General features: G+C 47.2%; 1 protein-coding gene across 3 annotated transcripts in view; it reads left to right on the top strand.

The window, feature by feature from the left end:
- LOC115584522 (SLIT-ROBO Rho GTPase-activating protein 3-like) overlaps positions 1-16,204 on the top strand; it is a 41,514-nt gene that overhangs the window by 939 nt on the left and 24,371 nt on the right. For all 3 annotated transcript variants that reach the window (XM_030421990.1, XM_030421991.1, XM_030421992.1), the window contains exons 2-4: positions 11,487-11,847; positions 14,672-14,843; positions 14,955-15,117. In XM_030421990.1, coding sequence (XP_030277850.1) covers positions 11,778-11,847; positions 14,672-14,843; positions 14,955-15,117 — 405 coding nt within the window. In that variant the 5' untranslated portion in view covers positions 11,487-11,777. The remainder of the gene's footprint in view (positions 1-11,486; positions 11,848-14,671; positions 14,844-14,954; positions 15,118-16,204) is intronic.

Raw genomic sequence — 16,204 nt, 5'->3', positions numbered from 1 at the left:
TTGTCATGTTTTTTTGTTTTTTTTCTGGATGCATTGAAGTTTACTTGGCCTTACATGTAGGTAAGGAGGACCAGTTTCAGCATCAGGTGTAATTCCTTAAACATACAGTACAGTTGTGCTGAGATCCTGACTTCTCTCTTGACTGTCCACATTGATTCTAATCCTAGAAATGCAGCTCACAGGTTGAAATGCTGTTTGAAATTGCCCTCATAAAAGTGACCGCAGTGTGGTGTAAGCTATGAAACCAGTTTGGTATTTTTACACAAACAGAACATGCAGGATAGCCTTCATACTAGTGAGGGAAGTGCAATGAATTATGTATTTCACATGCGTTTTCTTTACTTGCACATGCATTAGGTGCATGAAGTTCACCTGTAGGCTGTGGTGGGCAATCTCACTGAACATATTACATTAAAGAGGCACTGTGTAGTTTTGGAGAAGAAATCCAAACTCTTTTTCTTGTTATATTTACAGTATTAGTGAGATAAAAATTCAAACTCAGATATATTTATTTTTTCCATAACTGAATAAACAAGCTGTTCTCAGAGGAAAATAAGGTCCCCAGAACACTGTTTGAAGCTGGAAAGATGGCAGGGTCCGCCACATATAAACAAAATAAAACAGCGTGTAATTGTGTTGTCCTTTAAGGTTTCCTCCCCAAAAACTGCAAAGTGTCCCTTTGAAATAGCTCCGACAGTATTTTTTTTCCTTGAAACAACAATAGCAAAAGCAATGACTTGGTAATATGTTAAATCCCATGGTGGACAAAGTACTCGTTTATTTTCCTTAAACTGGCAATAGGCAAGTGTTTTGCTTTAACATATCATTATGCACTATTTCCATATGCTTATTACAATACAATAATACAATACTACATCTCCATTACAGAGACTAAATGAATGAATGAGCTTATTTTCAGGGGGAGTTGTTTCCATTTGAGTGAAGGTAGAAATACTCTGTTAGAGGAGTCATGCATTCCAAATTTGACTTAAGTAAAAAATACAATTTATCATTCAGTATTCAGAATAAACTTTAAAGCATCGTTACGCAGAAATCATACTCATACTGTACTGTATTTTTGACTCATACAAGTACAGAGTGGTAGTGGAACCTGGGACCAAAACTGACAGTTGAATCATATCTAAACTGACCTCTTATGAGCTCTATCACAGGAGGTTTGAAGGAAATGCTGTTATAGAAGTCAGCGTTTCAGCAGCCTCTGAGGAGCGGATGTGGCCTACCTGATGGCTTCTCAGCCCTCATAGTAACCGACTGTCCCAAACTGTTTTCATTTAACTTTTTATACAGCTTTTTGCTGCCAAGACGTACAGGTATGCATTCCACAAACATTACTTGTAAATGATCCTCTACATAAAACTCAGGGCAGGACCTGAGAAGTGTAGACAGCAGTGGGATTTGTTCTGTGCCCTTTGGCTTTCATTTTGTAGCCCTGTCTGATGCCAAACTGTCCTCAGTGCTATTGCAATTAGACACCATGCCAGAATCTGAAAGGCACCTTATACTGTGTGTAAAATACACCAAGCTACATTGCCAAAGCCTATTAGATGTCCCCCTTTTTTTCTAAATGCTTTTTGTAAGTGCTTTGGTGGCCATACTTTCTTTTATGTAATGCATTATGTAGCCTCGGCTCTCCGCTGCCACCTTGAAACTAGTCATCCCTGTGGCCTGTGTTTTGGCAGCGATGAGAACCAGGATTAAGCTGCAGCTAAAAACTTTGAGTGAGATTTGCAGGTACAAAGTAATTCTCTACAGATGGCAAGAGAGTTAAACCCCATGGTAGCGTACTACGATATAGTTTCCTGTTTGCTATGCAGCAGCTGCAGTCAAGGAAGGATATAGAGTAGTGTAGAGCGACTCTGGCAAGAAGCAAACTTTGTCAGTGACATGATGAATTTGGATTTTTGCTACTTTGCATAGCTAATCATGCGTCGCCCTAAATCCATGACACGTTCTAAATGAAACCTGGGGCCAGAGCCAGCAGGAGGCCGCTTTACCTGTTGTAGTGCCATCAAGTTGGCTGAATGAGCTTCCTTCACAATTGCTTTGCAGTCTAGCAGCCAATGAATGAGCTGACATGCTGACAGTTAGCGTCCAGTGGTTCCATGTAGATCAAGTTTTTTTGCAGAAGCATTACTCTGAGGAAGTGCAGGCTTTACATAGTACAGACTATGTAATAACCCTTTCCTCCTCTTACAAATGAAAAGTTAAATTCGTCAGCGCTCAAATACACACAGTCAGGGATTTTGCTGCCATGGCCTTATTTGGTCTGGTTGGACTAGTAGCCAAAATTGCTCATTTTAGCCAATTTACCTTAGATATTGCTTTGTAACTAACATTCCTGAGTCGTTTCACTGGCTATATGACTTTTCTTGTTAGGCTGTTGATTTATAGTTATAATTACCCTGTAATAGTTATTCATGGCTGCAGTTGCTGCTGTTAATCTCTTAATTACATTCCTGATCCAGTTTTCAGGAGCTTTGCTGTTGTCTCATGGTCTTGCCATTTTTTGATGATTTCAAAATCTGAGGCTATGACTAATAGCCTAAGACTCTAAGATGCTTCAACTTTTTTTTTCTTTTGGAATCTGTACTGATTAGTTGATTAAAGCCCTTCACATATGAGCAGAAGTGGCTTTTGCAGTACCAGTAGGTCAGAATTGTAAAGACCTTGAAAGACAGTGCATGAGTGCATCTTTAACTCTTACACTAGGAAACCGTTAGTCCATACAGATAACATCTGGGAAAATAAAATGCATGACAGAGTCCTGCAGCTGTTAACATACTGTTAACTGAAACACATTTTAATCTCCTGATGAAACCATTTCAGGTCATGACGAGGTCTGCAGGACAGAAGCTGCTCTAAGCTCCAACTTTGCACATGTTGTGTCTGCTGTTGACTATTTGATCTAATTCCATCGCGCCTCATGTCAGGTGGGGTGACACGGTGCACAAACCGTCTGAATCACTCGTGAATGCTTTTATTTTTTGGTGCGCTTTATTTTTAAAGCCATTTTGTGTTCGGCAAATACATCTATTCCCCTCTACTGCTGTTTATCTCCCAGTTCCCTCCTCGCAGCATTAAATGCAACATGCGTCTTCTCCCAATCGTGTTTGTGTCTTTAAGAGCCTCTCCAATCAGTTTGTCAGACCGATGAGTGTCACACCTGACTCTGCCTGACTCGTGTTCGGAGCAGTCAACATACAGATGTAGCACACCTGACAGCACCGATTAGCATATGCTCATGTTCAGCGCTCTTGTGCACCCCTTTAACATTTGACTGCTTATCTGCGATCATACTGCAATGATAAAGATGCCACTTCTGCGCCTGTGTGCGCTCTAACAGTTCAGCTGAAACCTCAAATTTCCCAAAAGTCGTCTTTTTCAGGAAGTGAGATAATTTAGCAGAGAGTCGTGCTGACACCCATGTGTGTTCCTCTTGACATTTTACACTGCATTAGCAATGTTTTGGCTTTGTCTCAGGTTCGCAGGGATCAGGGATGATCTTTTACTCATAGGAGGAGACAGCTGTGTAGAAACAATGCAGCTGTAAAGATGGAAAAAATGGGGATACATTTTTGCAGTGACACGAGATAACACAAGATGTACAGTAACAGGGTCAATCTGGCACAGTGTGGTCGGCCATCTCGGCAATGTCAGGAAATCCCCATACAGTATTGGCCGTAACAGCAAACACAATGAGGCATTTGTATTACTTCCGCTTAGGTTTTTTTCTTCAAAGGAAATTAGCAGAAAATCCCCTCGGCAGCAATAAGGATCTATCACCGGGGACCACATGTACCCTCTCTTGTCTTCACTCTACTTTATATTCACTACGTGTACAACATGACCTCCTCCTTCTTCCAGTGACCTTGACTTTAAGTATGAAACACTGTTCCCCGATAACCTCCATCTCTTTGCCCTTACTGCCCCTTTTACACCCCCTCCGAGTCAATTGTGCTCCCTCATTCCCCTGCTCTTTGGCTGGATCGCCCACAGCCCCTCCTCTCTCTTTCTCAGATCATTTACATTGGCTTTGTTCTGTGCAGATTAAGGTCGCTCGCTGATGAAGGCCTCCGGGGCCTCAGAGGTCTCGGGGCCCTCACAGTCTCATTTGCAGAGATCTCTGCATTTGTTCGCTGCACTTCTCCATTTACTCTCTAGTTCTGTCTGAAACCTCCACTGCAATGTGTCTGGATCATGTCCAACACACAGTTTTGGGAGGGGAAATGAGAGTACAGATGGAACAGCATTTCTTAACTTCTGAGTAGTAGGCTTTGGTGATGATAACACTGATGACACACAACCTGTCAGATCTTCAAACCTCCATTTCCAAGAGCTTACTGTAGGTCACAGGAGACCCCATGAAACCAGGTCAATGTAAATCAGTTTAGTAAACTGCACTGCCTTTATTTTGCTTCAACTGCTGTTTAAGGTTTTAACCAAACTAAAGAATGACTTGAGGCTGATTGAGTAACAGTGTCTCCAGTGGTAGCGGCACATGTTGGCACTCATTGCAGAATACTGAAACCTGTTGAGAAACTGACACAGGATGTGGGAAGTGAAGTTGCCTTCTCTCTGTGTGTGCAAGACATAATGTGTGCATGAACTCATCTTGTCAGTACGGTTTACGCTGACTAATAAACATCCATGCCTGTTTGTACTGCAATGTAAGCTTTTAGTCATGTGCATGCAGGACTAATTTGATTCTCTTTAAAATGTAGGCGAGCTGGCTCTCTCATTCAGCAGCATCCAGCGGTTCTAGTCATTCAAAGCAACATGTAATCTGCCTTTAAAGGATTCCTCCACTGATTAAGTATTGCGGTTTTATAGAATTGGCAACAAACAAATCTAAAAATTAAATGTCAAATTCAGTGCTAGATATCTCGATTTGTTGTCTGTGGGTTTGTCCCAAAGCTGCTGATCCCAACACTTCCCATAACCCATCTTATTTAGTCTTTTCATCAAACCCTCCCTGCCTGGTGAACAATCATGTCGCATAAATGGACTCCCCCACTGTCCATGCATGGTAACTTTGTTTATGTATGCCCAATAGAGCTGCAGAGTGAGGTTATCGAGTAAAAGTCCTGTTTAGTTTCTCCAGAGACAATCACAGTTGGAGCACTTCCATAGTTTGGATTGAAATTTAAACTGTCACACAAATTCAACCACTTGGCCATTTGGGCAGACTTTAATTTGACTGGATTCACACCAAATATCCAGCGTATTAAATCCTCTGATGTCATCTGTAAGTTGGCATGGCTGGCAACAGAGGTGCCAAGCTGTGTGTGGGAGCATGCCTTTGTGTGTGTGTGATCAGCTCAGCCTCTGACTGACCTCGAGACACATCAGAAACTTCTTTCTGTTGGTTTTACTCTAGACTCTCCTTTTTCCTTTTCCATCTCTGTATCTTTATTTATAATGAACATAAACTAAAAAAGAAGTTTTGAAGTTGAAACATTGTTAACCCTGCATGAATCTCTTTCACTTCAGTACATCAGTAAACACACTGCTCCTTGTGTATTCTTGTCTCATTGCATATTTCCGTTGATTTGAGTACTGTCTTAACAGTAAAATGGGCAACAAAATATCTGGTTCTTTGATAAAAAGTTGAAGGTACAAGACTGACTGATGAAAACTACAGCTCCCAGGGCGATTTCAGTCAGAGACATTCCCAGCATCACAGAGGTGAATATGATGATCACACTGCTCAAAACAACTTTAAACACAATCGACACCTTAATTGAAATGAATTTTGTTTGCGGCTGAGGCTCATGGGTATTGTAGTATTTTGATCCATCCGCTATGAAATTACATAGACTGACTGATTATTATGTGACATTCATAAATGAATATTTAGCTTCAATTAGCAACCATCAGCTGTAGTAACATAATTGCTCTAGGTTTTAGGGCATTTCATATGATTTGGTGTCCCCCACAGAGTCCCTGGTCTGTAACAATTTGCTAGATGTAATGTAGGTGCTAACTACAAACAAAATTCATTTAGGCATAACAATGTTCAGTCTTGAAAACTTGTATCTTGAAGTAAACATGTATTTAACGCTGCGATCCTACTATTTGAGGGTAACGAAGTGGCTGAGACAGAGACACCATTCAACCTATTACAAGACACTGTGCCATCACAAGGATGTTAAAGCTGTCTTTGTGAGGTAAAAAGTTACATAATGTTGCTTTGATTGAAAACAAAAAAATACTTTTATTTGAAAATGAAGAACATTTCTAAGTGGCAGTATCAGAGCAACCCTAGTTTCTATGCTGACTTACCCTGACCCTCGGAAAACATTACATAGCAATAAAAAATTGGAATTTAGAGTGGGAAAAAAATGTCCTTGTTACAAGTGACTCCTCCCACTTTTCAACTGCATTAAGAGAGCCCAGATGATCAGCAGGGTTATTTTTTCTCATTTGTCAATACTCCTCCAGAGCCACAAAAGACAACTGCCTCTCCAAGCCTGAGAAGTTCTTCTCATGATGAGTAAACTGACTTTGATTTGTGAAATTGGCGTACTCTCCCTCTAACATCTGTAAACAACAGTGGTGTCAGGTCGGGGTTTTAAGGGAAGACTATGGATAAGGGGAAGGTGGACCCAAATGCAGTCAAGCACGGGAGGCAAGGATATTGGGAAACAAAAGCGAGCTTTATTTTACCAAAGCTGATATCAAAAAACCAAAAGCAGACAAAACAGGGGCAAGAGGCAAAGTAGCAACACAACAGCAAGACAAAGTAGCAAAATAAAACAGTTCCACAAAGTGCAAAGAAAAAGGCAAAGTACAAATCAAACATGGAAAACTCAAAACCAAAACATACCAAGACGGGACTCGAAGAACATGGACGAGAGCACGGACGTAAACAGGGGCTGACAAGAACAATGACCAGACAAGGAGTGAAGGGAACACAGAGACTAAATACACAAACACTGATGACAAGACGAGGAACAGGTGAGGTGGACCAACAGGTGAGATAACGAAGGGGAGGAGCACATGAAGGGACCAGGGCAATGGACAGAGGGAGCCAGAGGGAACATAGGAAAAAACACAGGAGAACTTAAAGGACACATGAGGGCATGGGAAAAAACAAGACACAAGACAAGATACAGAGACATGGAAATCAAATACAAGAAAACACAAGACAAAACCAGACCAGAACACAACAAACAGATTTACAGTCATGACAGTACCCCCCCCTCAAGGGACAGCTTCAAGATGTCCCTCAAAACATAAGTCCAAGTGAGCCTGGGAGGGTGGAGGGGGTCTGGAGGAGGGCCAAGGTCCAAACAAACAGGAGGATGGAGGCAAGGACTGGAACCCACTGGAGGCCGGGGACGTGGACTGGGGCCCCCTAGAGGCCGGGGACGTGGACTGGGGCCCCCTAGAGGCCGGCGACGAAGGCGTAGGCGTTCTGGAGGCCGGCGACGAAGTCGAAGGCGAAGGCGCTCTGGAGGCCGGCGACGAAGTCGAAGGCGAAGGCGCTCTGGAGGCCGGCGACGAAGTCGAAGGTGCTCTGGAGGCCGGCGATGAAGACGAAGGCGTAGGCGTTCTGGAGGCCGGCGACGAAGGCGAAGGTGCTCTGGAAGCCGGCGACGAAGACGAAGGCGTTCTGGAGGCCGGCGGCGAAGGCGAAGGCGTGGGCTGGCACCCACTGGAGGCCGGCGGCGAAGGCGTGGGCTGGCACCCACTGGAGGCCGGCGGCGAAGGCGAAGGCGTGGGCTGGCACCCACTGGAGGCCGGCGGCGAAGGCGAAGGCGTGGGCTGGCACCCACTGGAGGCCGGCGGCGAAGGCGAGGGCGTGGGCTGGCACCCACTGGAGGCCGGCGGCGAAGGCGAAGGCGTGGGCTGGGACCCACTGGAGGCCGGCGGCGAAGACGTGGGCTGGGACCCACTGGAGGCCGGCGGCGAAGACGTGGGCTGGGACCCACTGGAGGCCGGCGGCGAAGACGTGGGCTGGGACCCACTGGAGGCCGGCGGCGGAGGCGAAGGCTGAAGCCCTCTTGAGGCCGGATCGCTGACTGGGAAACCCTCCTGGGCTTTGGCCGGACCACCAACAGAGGTTCGCAGGGAGCTGGTGGCCTGTGAGCCAATAAAGGGTCGCTGGCGGCAGACGACCTCGGCCTGGCCTCCGACCAAGGAGCTGGCACTGGACTTGGCACGGGACTTGGTACTGGCCTCGGCCGGGCCTCCGACCGAGGAGCAGGCGCTGGACTTGGCGTGGGACTCGGCCGGGCCTCCGACCGAGGTGCAGGAACGGGCCTCGGCCGGGCCTCCGACCGAGGTGCAGGGTCTGAACTTGGCGTGGGCCTCGGCCGGGCCTCCGACCGAGGTGCAGGAACGGGCCTCGGCCGGGCCTCCGACCGAGGTGCAGGGTCTGAACTTGGCATGGGCCTCGGCCGGTCCTCCGACCGAGGTGCAGGGTCTGAACTTGGCATGGGCCTCGGCCGGTCCTCCGACCGAGGTGCAGGAACGGGCCTCGGCCGGTCCTCCGACCGAGGTGCAGGAACGGGCCTCGGCCGGACCTCCGACCGAGGGTGCAGGAACGTGCCTCGGCCGGACCTCCGACCGAGGTGCAGGAACGGGCCTCGGCCGGACCTCCGACCGAGGTGCAGGAACGTGCCTCGTCCGAACCTCCGACCGAGGTGCTGGGACAGGGCCTCGGCCGGTCCTCCGACCGAGGCACTGGGACGGGACTTGGCATGGGCCTCGGCCGGTCCTCCTACCGAGGGAGCATGGACGGGACTTGGCATGGGCCTCGGCCGGTCCTCCGACCGAGGAGCAGGGACAGGGCTTGGCATGGGCCTCGGCCGGTCCTCCGACCGAGGTGCCGGGACGGGCCTCGGCCGGGCCTCCGACCGAGGTGCCGGGACGGACTGAAGGCCACCCCCCTGCAGGTGTCGACCGGGCCGCCGACTGAAGGCCACTGGCAGGTGTCGACCGGCCGCCGACTGAAGGCCACTGGCAGTGTCGACCGGGCCGCCGACTGAAGGCCACTGGCAGGTGTCGACCGGGCCGCCGACTGAAGGCCACTGGCAGGTGTCGACCGGGCCGCCGACTGAAGGCCACTGGCAGGTGTCGACCGGGCCGCCGACTGAAGGCCACTGGCAGGTGTCGACCGGGCCGCCGACTGAAGGCCACTGGCAGGTGTCGACCGGGCCGCCGACTGAAGGCCACTGGCAGGTGTCGACCGGGCCGCCGACTGAAGGCCACTGGCAGGTGTCGACCGGGCCGCCGACTGAAGGCCACTGGCAGGTGTCGACCGGGCCGCCGACTGAAGGCCACTGGCAGGTGTCGACCGGGCCGCCGACTGAAGGCCACTGGCAGGTGTCGACCGGGCCGCCGACTGAAGGCCACTGGCAGGTGTCGACCGGGCCGCCGACTGAAGGCCACTGGCAGGTGTCGACCGGGCCGCCGACTGAGGGCCAGCTGGAACCATTGTCAGCCATGCCGTCAAAGGGGATGACCCAACTGGCATCGGCTGGGCAGCCAACATAGGAGTTGGGTATCGAGCTGAGGCATGGGCTGGTAGCTGTGCTGTGGCTGAGGCGTGGTCTGTGGCCGGAGCCGAGGCGTGGTCTGTGGCCGGAGCTGAGGCGTGGTCTGTGGCCGGAGCCGAGGCGTGGTCTGTGGCCGGAGCGTGGTCTGTGGCCGGAGCCGAGGCGTGGTCTGTGGCCGGAGCCGAGGCGTGGTCTGTGGCCGGAGCCGAGGCGTGGTCTGTGGCCGGAGCCGAGGCGTGGTCTGTGGCCAGAGCCGAGGCGTGGTCTGTGGCCGGAGCCGAGGCGTGAGTTTGGGCTGGGACCCCAGAGCCTGACTTCAGGGAGCCAGGACGTGGACGGGCTCGTCGCTTTCTCGGTGGGGCCTTGTAGGCCAGCCGGGTTCCACAAAAAGGAGACACTTCAGCTGAGACTGAAGTTGAGGCATGGGCTGAGGCATGGGCTGAGGCCAAGGCATGGGCTGGGGATGGAGCTGAGGCATAGGCTGGGGCTGAGACTGAGGCGCCAGTTTGGGCTGGAAAGCTGGGAGCTAACTGGGAGTTGCGGCTGTTTAGTTGGGCAACCAGAGTTCTTCTGAGGTCAGCCACTTCAGTTATTAGCTCCACAGCGTATGGAACCGCCCACAACCAAGGCCTGTCAAATATGTCCCTGTTGAACTCAGCTAAAACCTGTAGCATTTCTTTTACATTTGTTTTAGTGTCAAGATTTCCCCATAGTTTCTCCTCAATGACCATGATCTGTTTGCTGAAATCTGCTGGGTCCATTTTACATGGTCTGGTCATTCTGTCAGGTCGGGGTTTTAAGGGAAGACTATGGATAAGGGGAAGGTGGACCCAAATGCAGTCAAGCACGGGAGGCAAGGATATTGGGAAACAAAAGCGAGCTTTATTTTACCAAAGCTGATATCAAAAAACCAAAAGCAGACAAAACAGGGGCAAGAGGCAAAGTAGCAACACAACAGCAAGACAAAGTAGCAAAATAAAACAGTTCCACAAAGTGCAAAGAAAAAGGCAAAGTACAAATCAAACATGGAAAACTCAAAACCAAAACATACCAAGACGGGACTCGAAGAACATGGACGAGAGCACGGACGTAAACAGGGGCTGACAAGAACAATGACCAGACAAGGAGTGAAGGGAACACAGAGACTAAATACACAAACACTGATGACAAGACGAGGAACAGGTGAGGTGGACCAACAGGTGAGATAACGAAGGGGAGGAGCACATGAAGGGACCAGGGCAATGGACAGAGGGAGCCAGAGGGAACATAGGAAAAAACACAGGAGAACTTAAAGGACACATGAGGGCATGGGAAAAACAAGACACAAGACAAGATACAGAGACATGGAAATCAAATACAAGAAAACACAAGACAAAACCAGACCAGAACACAACAAACAGATTTACAGTCATGACAAGTGGTAACCCACAGAGCAACTGTGAGAAATTGTTAATGTATCAGCAAACCACGAGTTGAAACGATCACAGGCCAGTTTCAGGTGGGTCCCCAGAGAGTATTTACGACATCCTTCTGTGACTCTAGATTTCGAATGTACGACCGTTTAAAAAAAAAATCGTATTCAGCTTGTGCAGTACGTGTATTTGACTATTTCCTTTATATTGTAGACATCCCCAACGTCTAACCTCAAGGCATTGAGTGTCCTTCATTACTACTGTTACTCATCACCTCTCCTCTTCCCATCCCCCATCCTCCATCCCTCCTCACATCCTCATCACTCTGCCCTCTTACTGTCCGTTCTGCGCTCTGCCCCATCCTCGCTGTCCCTCCTATTAAATCTCCCTTCTCTGGTGTCACTGTCCCTTTCTGTCTCGTCGCCCTAGCCTCATTTGTCCTCTTCCTTTGGCTCTCATTTTCTCATTCTGGTCTCGATAAATCACCCCTTCTTGCCCCCTGCTGCATCTTGTCATCTAAATCCACTTCTTATTTTCCCTCTTTTTTCAGGCCAGCTCACCTATGGATCAGCTTTCATATCAGCAGCCCAGGGGATTCCACAGACACTTCAGCGAGACTGACACCCCAGTCGAGCGCAGCCGATCGACACTGATGCGGATGCGCTGCGCGCATCTGTAGAGCAGCAAAGGCCAAGGGGACAGGGGTGAAAGGTCACGGACTACAGAGCTGCAGGGGGCACTGAGGTCGAAAGGTTTCAGGAGGGGAGACTGCGAGGCTACGATAAGAATCCGAGTTCAGGAAGGAAGGTCTCAGTGACAGACGAGAGTCAAGGGGTCAAAGATGATGACTTCACATGGAAAGCTGAGGAGGGAGAAGGGGAGTCTGGCCGAGTACGAATCGCAGATGAAAGGTAAGGCAGCATGTATGTACATGTGTGCAAGTCCCTGTGTAGGTCTGAGCCCTTTTTGCGCTTCTGTTTATGCATGTGGCCTTACCTGCACGCATGAATGCGTATAAGACAGCACGTGTGCACTCATGTATGAATGTGTGCAGTTGCTCTGCACAGTCATCCAGACATAGACAGCAGTGGAATATATTTGTGCATATGCGTACATTTGTGCACTCAAACATATGTTGGCAAACTCATAAAATCACTCTTGGTTGTAGCTTTCTGTATTTTTCACGCTTGATGACAGTCCATACAGGGTCTCTGAAGGCCAAAAGGAACACAGAGTATTTTAATTAACAACATGAACATAGTGGCGTTACAAGATTTTTCACGCGACAACAACGTTGTCTGTGTGTGTGTGTGTGTTAAATGTTGTGTTTTTAAGGGGGGAATGTGTGTTTGGGTGGTTCTCTGTACTGTACTACAAGGGTGTATTTATAGCCAGTATTAGTGATGCTGTCTCCTCACATCCAGTCTGCCCCAGGCTGTATACTCACGCAGAGACAGAGGAAAAAGAGTAAAGAGGGAAAAGAAGGAGCGGGCGGACTGGGGGTGGGGAGGGTGGGCGAGGAAGAAAAGAAAGAGAGAGCCAGGAGAAGGTAAGAAAAGAAGGGAGAGAAAGAGAGAGGGGAGAGCGCAGAGTGGAGGTGGTGTTATTTGAGAGAGTGATGTTTGTATTAGCCTTTTCAAACCAACGTGCAGCACTGTCCCATGTCGCTACTGGCTTAGCTGTGTTTGCATACAAGCCTGGGTGTATAATACAAGCTTATGTTGGGATGTTACAAGTGAGCTGTGTGTAGTAATCTACTGTATTTGTTGTTGTCAAATTAAAACAGTGGCATTCCCATCTTCAAATAGCAGCATGGACAGCATTTTATTAAAAGCAGCTACAAGGAACTTTCATTTGTTTGTTGATTCGGTCGGCCCTGTTGAGGGTGTGGAAAAGTAAACTTTGTTTTAGTATCACCAGACTAAAGAGCGTCTTTCCCCTAGCCCTCCGTTCATCCTCAGCACTGGAAAATATAGTTAATTTTATGACTTATCTGATCTGGATAAATTGAAATTCAACCCGTGACAGGCCTTAGAAATAATTTTAGTAACCATGAAGAAGAGTTAATCTTCTCAATGATGATCTTGTTTGCTCATGTGGGTGATTTTGGGGCATCAGTAATGAATTAAAACTGTCTCATAAACAGTTAAAAACTCCATGTAGTACCTTTAGTTCTTGTTCCCTGGAGGAGCAGCTTCGATAGATTATTCAGGTGAAATGTGTGATGAGAAAAGACATGGTTGTATATTCTCTAATTGCATAATTTCTCAGAAATTCCATGATGTATGAATGAACTATACTACTACTTGATATAACCTGGTGTGTATGGCAAAGTAAGCTTACCTTAAAATGTATTTTGACAGAATTTTTGCTGTGAAGATATTTAAATTTGGTGATTCTAACAGAGGATGCATATCCTCCGCAATAGACTCCTAACGTGTTGGAGTTCAAGCATTTTCTCGTCAGATCCAGAGAAATCCAACTGTTGTTGCTTCAACACTTGTCCTTAGCCCATCTCCTCTGCTTTACAGTTGACTTAGTTTTAGTGTGAACTCCTTTGTGTTGTGTCTTCAGGTTACCTTAGCTGTTTTTCACTGCACAGTTCCCTCGGCTTCCCAATACATAGGTTGCACTTGACTGTCACGTTTATGTCCTTTTCATTGATAAACAAAAAAAAAAGTCTCTGTGCGCTCATGACCTTTCAGAGTTATTGGAAAAACATTTTTTGATGCCCTCTAAAGTCGGAGAACATCTTGGACAGCAAAAGTAAACATATGTGTCTTTTCCTTTGTGCTTCCTTGTCACTCTAATATTGGCAACAGCTGTCGCCGTGTTGTTTAAACGCCCTGAGCAATAAAATGCAAAACAACTTCTTTTTGGCGTCCACGGTGCTCCCACATTCCAACATGACGTACATGAACACACCGAAGTACGAGTTACGACTTCCAACTCCATCAGAGGTGCGTGTTAATGCAGCATCTGAATCTGCAGCTTTTTGCTTCTTCTTCGAGGGTAGATTTATCTGTTGCTGCGCAGGCAGAAATGGTGTGTTGTGTATGAATTCACTGCGGTACTTTTTATGATATGTTTAGCTCAGTTGGTAGAGCAGGCGTCCCATGTACAGAGGCTTTGTCCTCGCTGCAGTGGACCTGGGTTCGACTCCCAGCCTGTGGGGCCCTTTGCTGCGTGTCACTCCCCCTCTCTCTCATCCTGTTTCCTGTCCCAGTCTTCAGCTGTTCTATCAATAAAGCCAAAAGGCCAAAAAAAATACTTAAAAAAAAAAGAAATGCATTGAATTATTCTGTTACTGGCTAAAGTAATGTATCACTGTAACAGTGAAGACAAACAGAAGACAAAATCACTCCCTGGGTTACAAGATAAGGACTGCTCTACAGAACAGTATATGCATGTGTTTTTATATCCTTTCAGCAGCACACAATTGCAACATGATACAATGGGTAAATGTTGGATGAGTGTGTATTACTATGTGCTGTGAGACACCATATCAAGTGAAAACCTCAACTGTGAAGTCAGATAGTCTTAAAAATCAGATCTGATCACTGTGTTCATTCATTTATGTGTATCTTTTCTCATGCCACTCTCTCTGTTTGCCTACGTTAGTATGTGTCCAGGGTTGTAAACATGTGTTGACTTAAATTACTGTCTTCCTCCTCCTCCCCCTGTCTGTCTCTCTCTCTGTGTCCGTCCATCTCTGTCTGCCTCTGTGTACGTCAGACCTGCGGGCTCAACTGACCGACCAGGTCAAGATTTTAGACTCTCAGGTAGAGGTGAAACAGCAGCAGCTCTCAGACCTCTCTGAGTTTCTCCGACGCCGAGGCGACATCGAGGCTGAATATGCGCGAGCCCTCGACAAACTCACAGAGAGATTCACCCACAAGACTAAGAAGTAAGTGTGTAGAGAGTGTTGGAGGGCACACGTGTCTTTTTCTATTGCTCTTGTGATTGTGAAGTGTTTCCCGAGGCCATTTAACAAGTAAACATGTCTGTTTTTCTCCAGGAAGGAGCAGTGGGGTCAGTCTGTGTGTCAGGTCTGGTCCGTTTTGCTGACTCAGACTCGTCTGGAGAGCCGGGAACATGCAGCACTGGGTGACACCTGCTGCAACACACTCACACAGAGGTTGACATACAGTACGGAGGATACACACCGTCTGCACAAAAAGGTGAGTGGATGTTTGGTCTTAGGTCACGCGGGTGCGGAAGCAGACACAACAGAGGCAATCAAGACTTACAGTGAAAGTTAACAGTGCCAATAGTAGTCACCACACAAGTCATCCTGCTACAGTGAGCAAAGGTAGAAGGTTGTTGGAGTTGGATGGATCAAGCGCTGGACTTTTCCCAGGACAGCGCTGTTTATTAAATTTAAGAAACTGATAGAGAGGCGAAATCCAACGTCTCCCGAAGTGACCCATGGGACTTCATTTAGTATTCTATGGGGAAGAAAAAAAATGAATACTTTTTTCTGATCCCATTTGTATTGTACTATAAATTACTCACGTGATGTTTGTCAATTTAAAAGGTGCTGTGGCTTTGCAAATCCAAAAAGTTTTTTCATAAAAGTATCATTTAGCTTCTTGTGAAACTGCTCAGTGACACCATCAAGGTCGTCACATTGGCACAGAAAAAGTATTGAAAGTATAAAAAGGCGATAATCACAACATATTGACAACCGCATATATGCAAAAGCAGAGCTAACTGATATGGAGGTACTTGCTATACAAGGTTACAGTTGTGAGTTTTGGTGAGCTTTAAACGAAACAACATCGCTTCCGCAACTGTTGGGTGTGTAGCTGCTCTAATTACGTACTTTCACATTGTCTTTGTCACTTTGTCTACATGACATATATGTTATATTTAACTGTTTTTTTTTAACTGCGAGTTCCTCAGGTTGAAAACTCATCTTATAACACTGTCTGTGTGATTTATGGCACAATTCAAATGGGATCAAAAATGAGTTGTCACTCGCCATTCACTGCTGTAGTGAGTTTTCTGAATTCAGGTTCCATGCTGGTCCAACGGAAAGACTTCGGCTATATAGTCAATATTGACTTCTTTTTAACTTTTTAACTCTGCCTTGACCTAACCAAACTGCAAATGTTTCTTTTGACGACAGAGGTCGCTTAACTTTTCCCTTTCCTGGACGCCAAAACTCATAGAATGTCAATTGATTCTCAGCAAATTTTATTTTGAAAAATTTGGTTCACATGCAAAACCCATGTTAGAGTGGTAGGCGGAGCGTCTGTCTGAAGC

This window comes from Sparus aurata, chromosome 7 (assembly GCF_900880675.1).
Source record: "Sparus aurata chromosome 7, fSpaAur1.1, whole genome shotgun sequence".
Classification (NCBI taxonomy): domain Eukaryota; kingdom Metazoa; phylum Chordata; class Actinopteri; order Spariformes; family Sparidae; genus Sparus; species Sparus aurata.
This window is presented reverse-complemented; position numbering and strand designations above follow the sequence as displayed.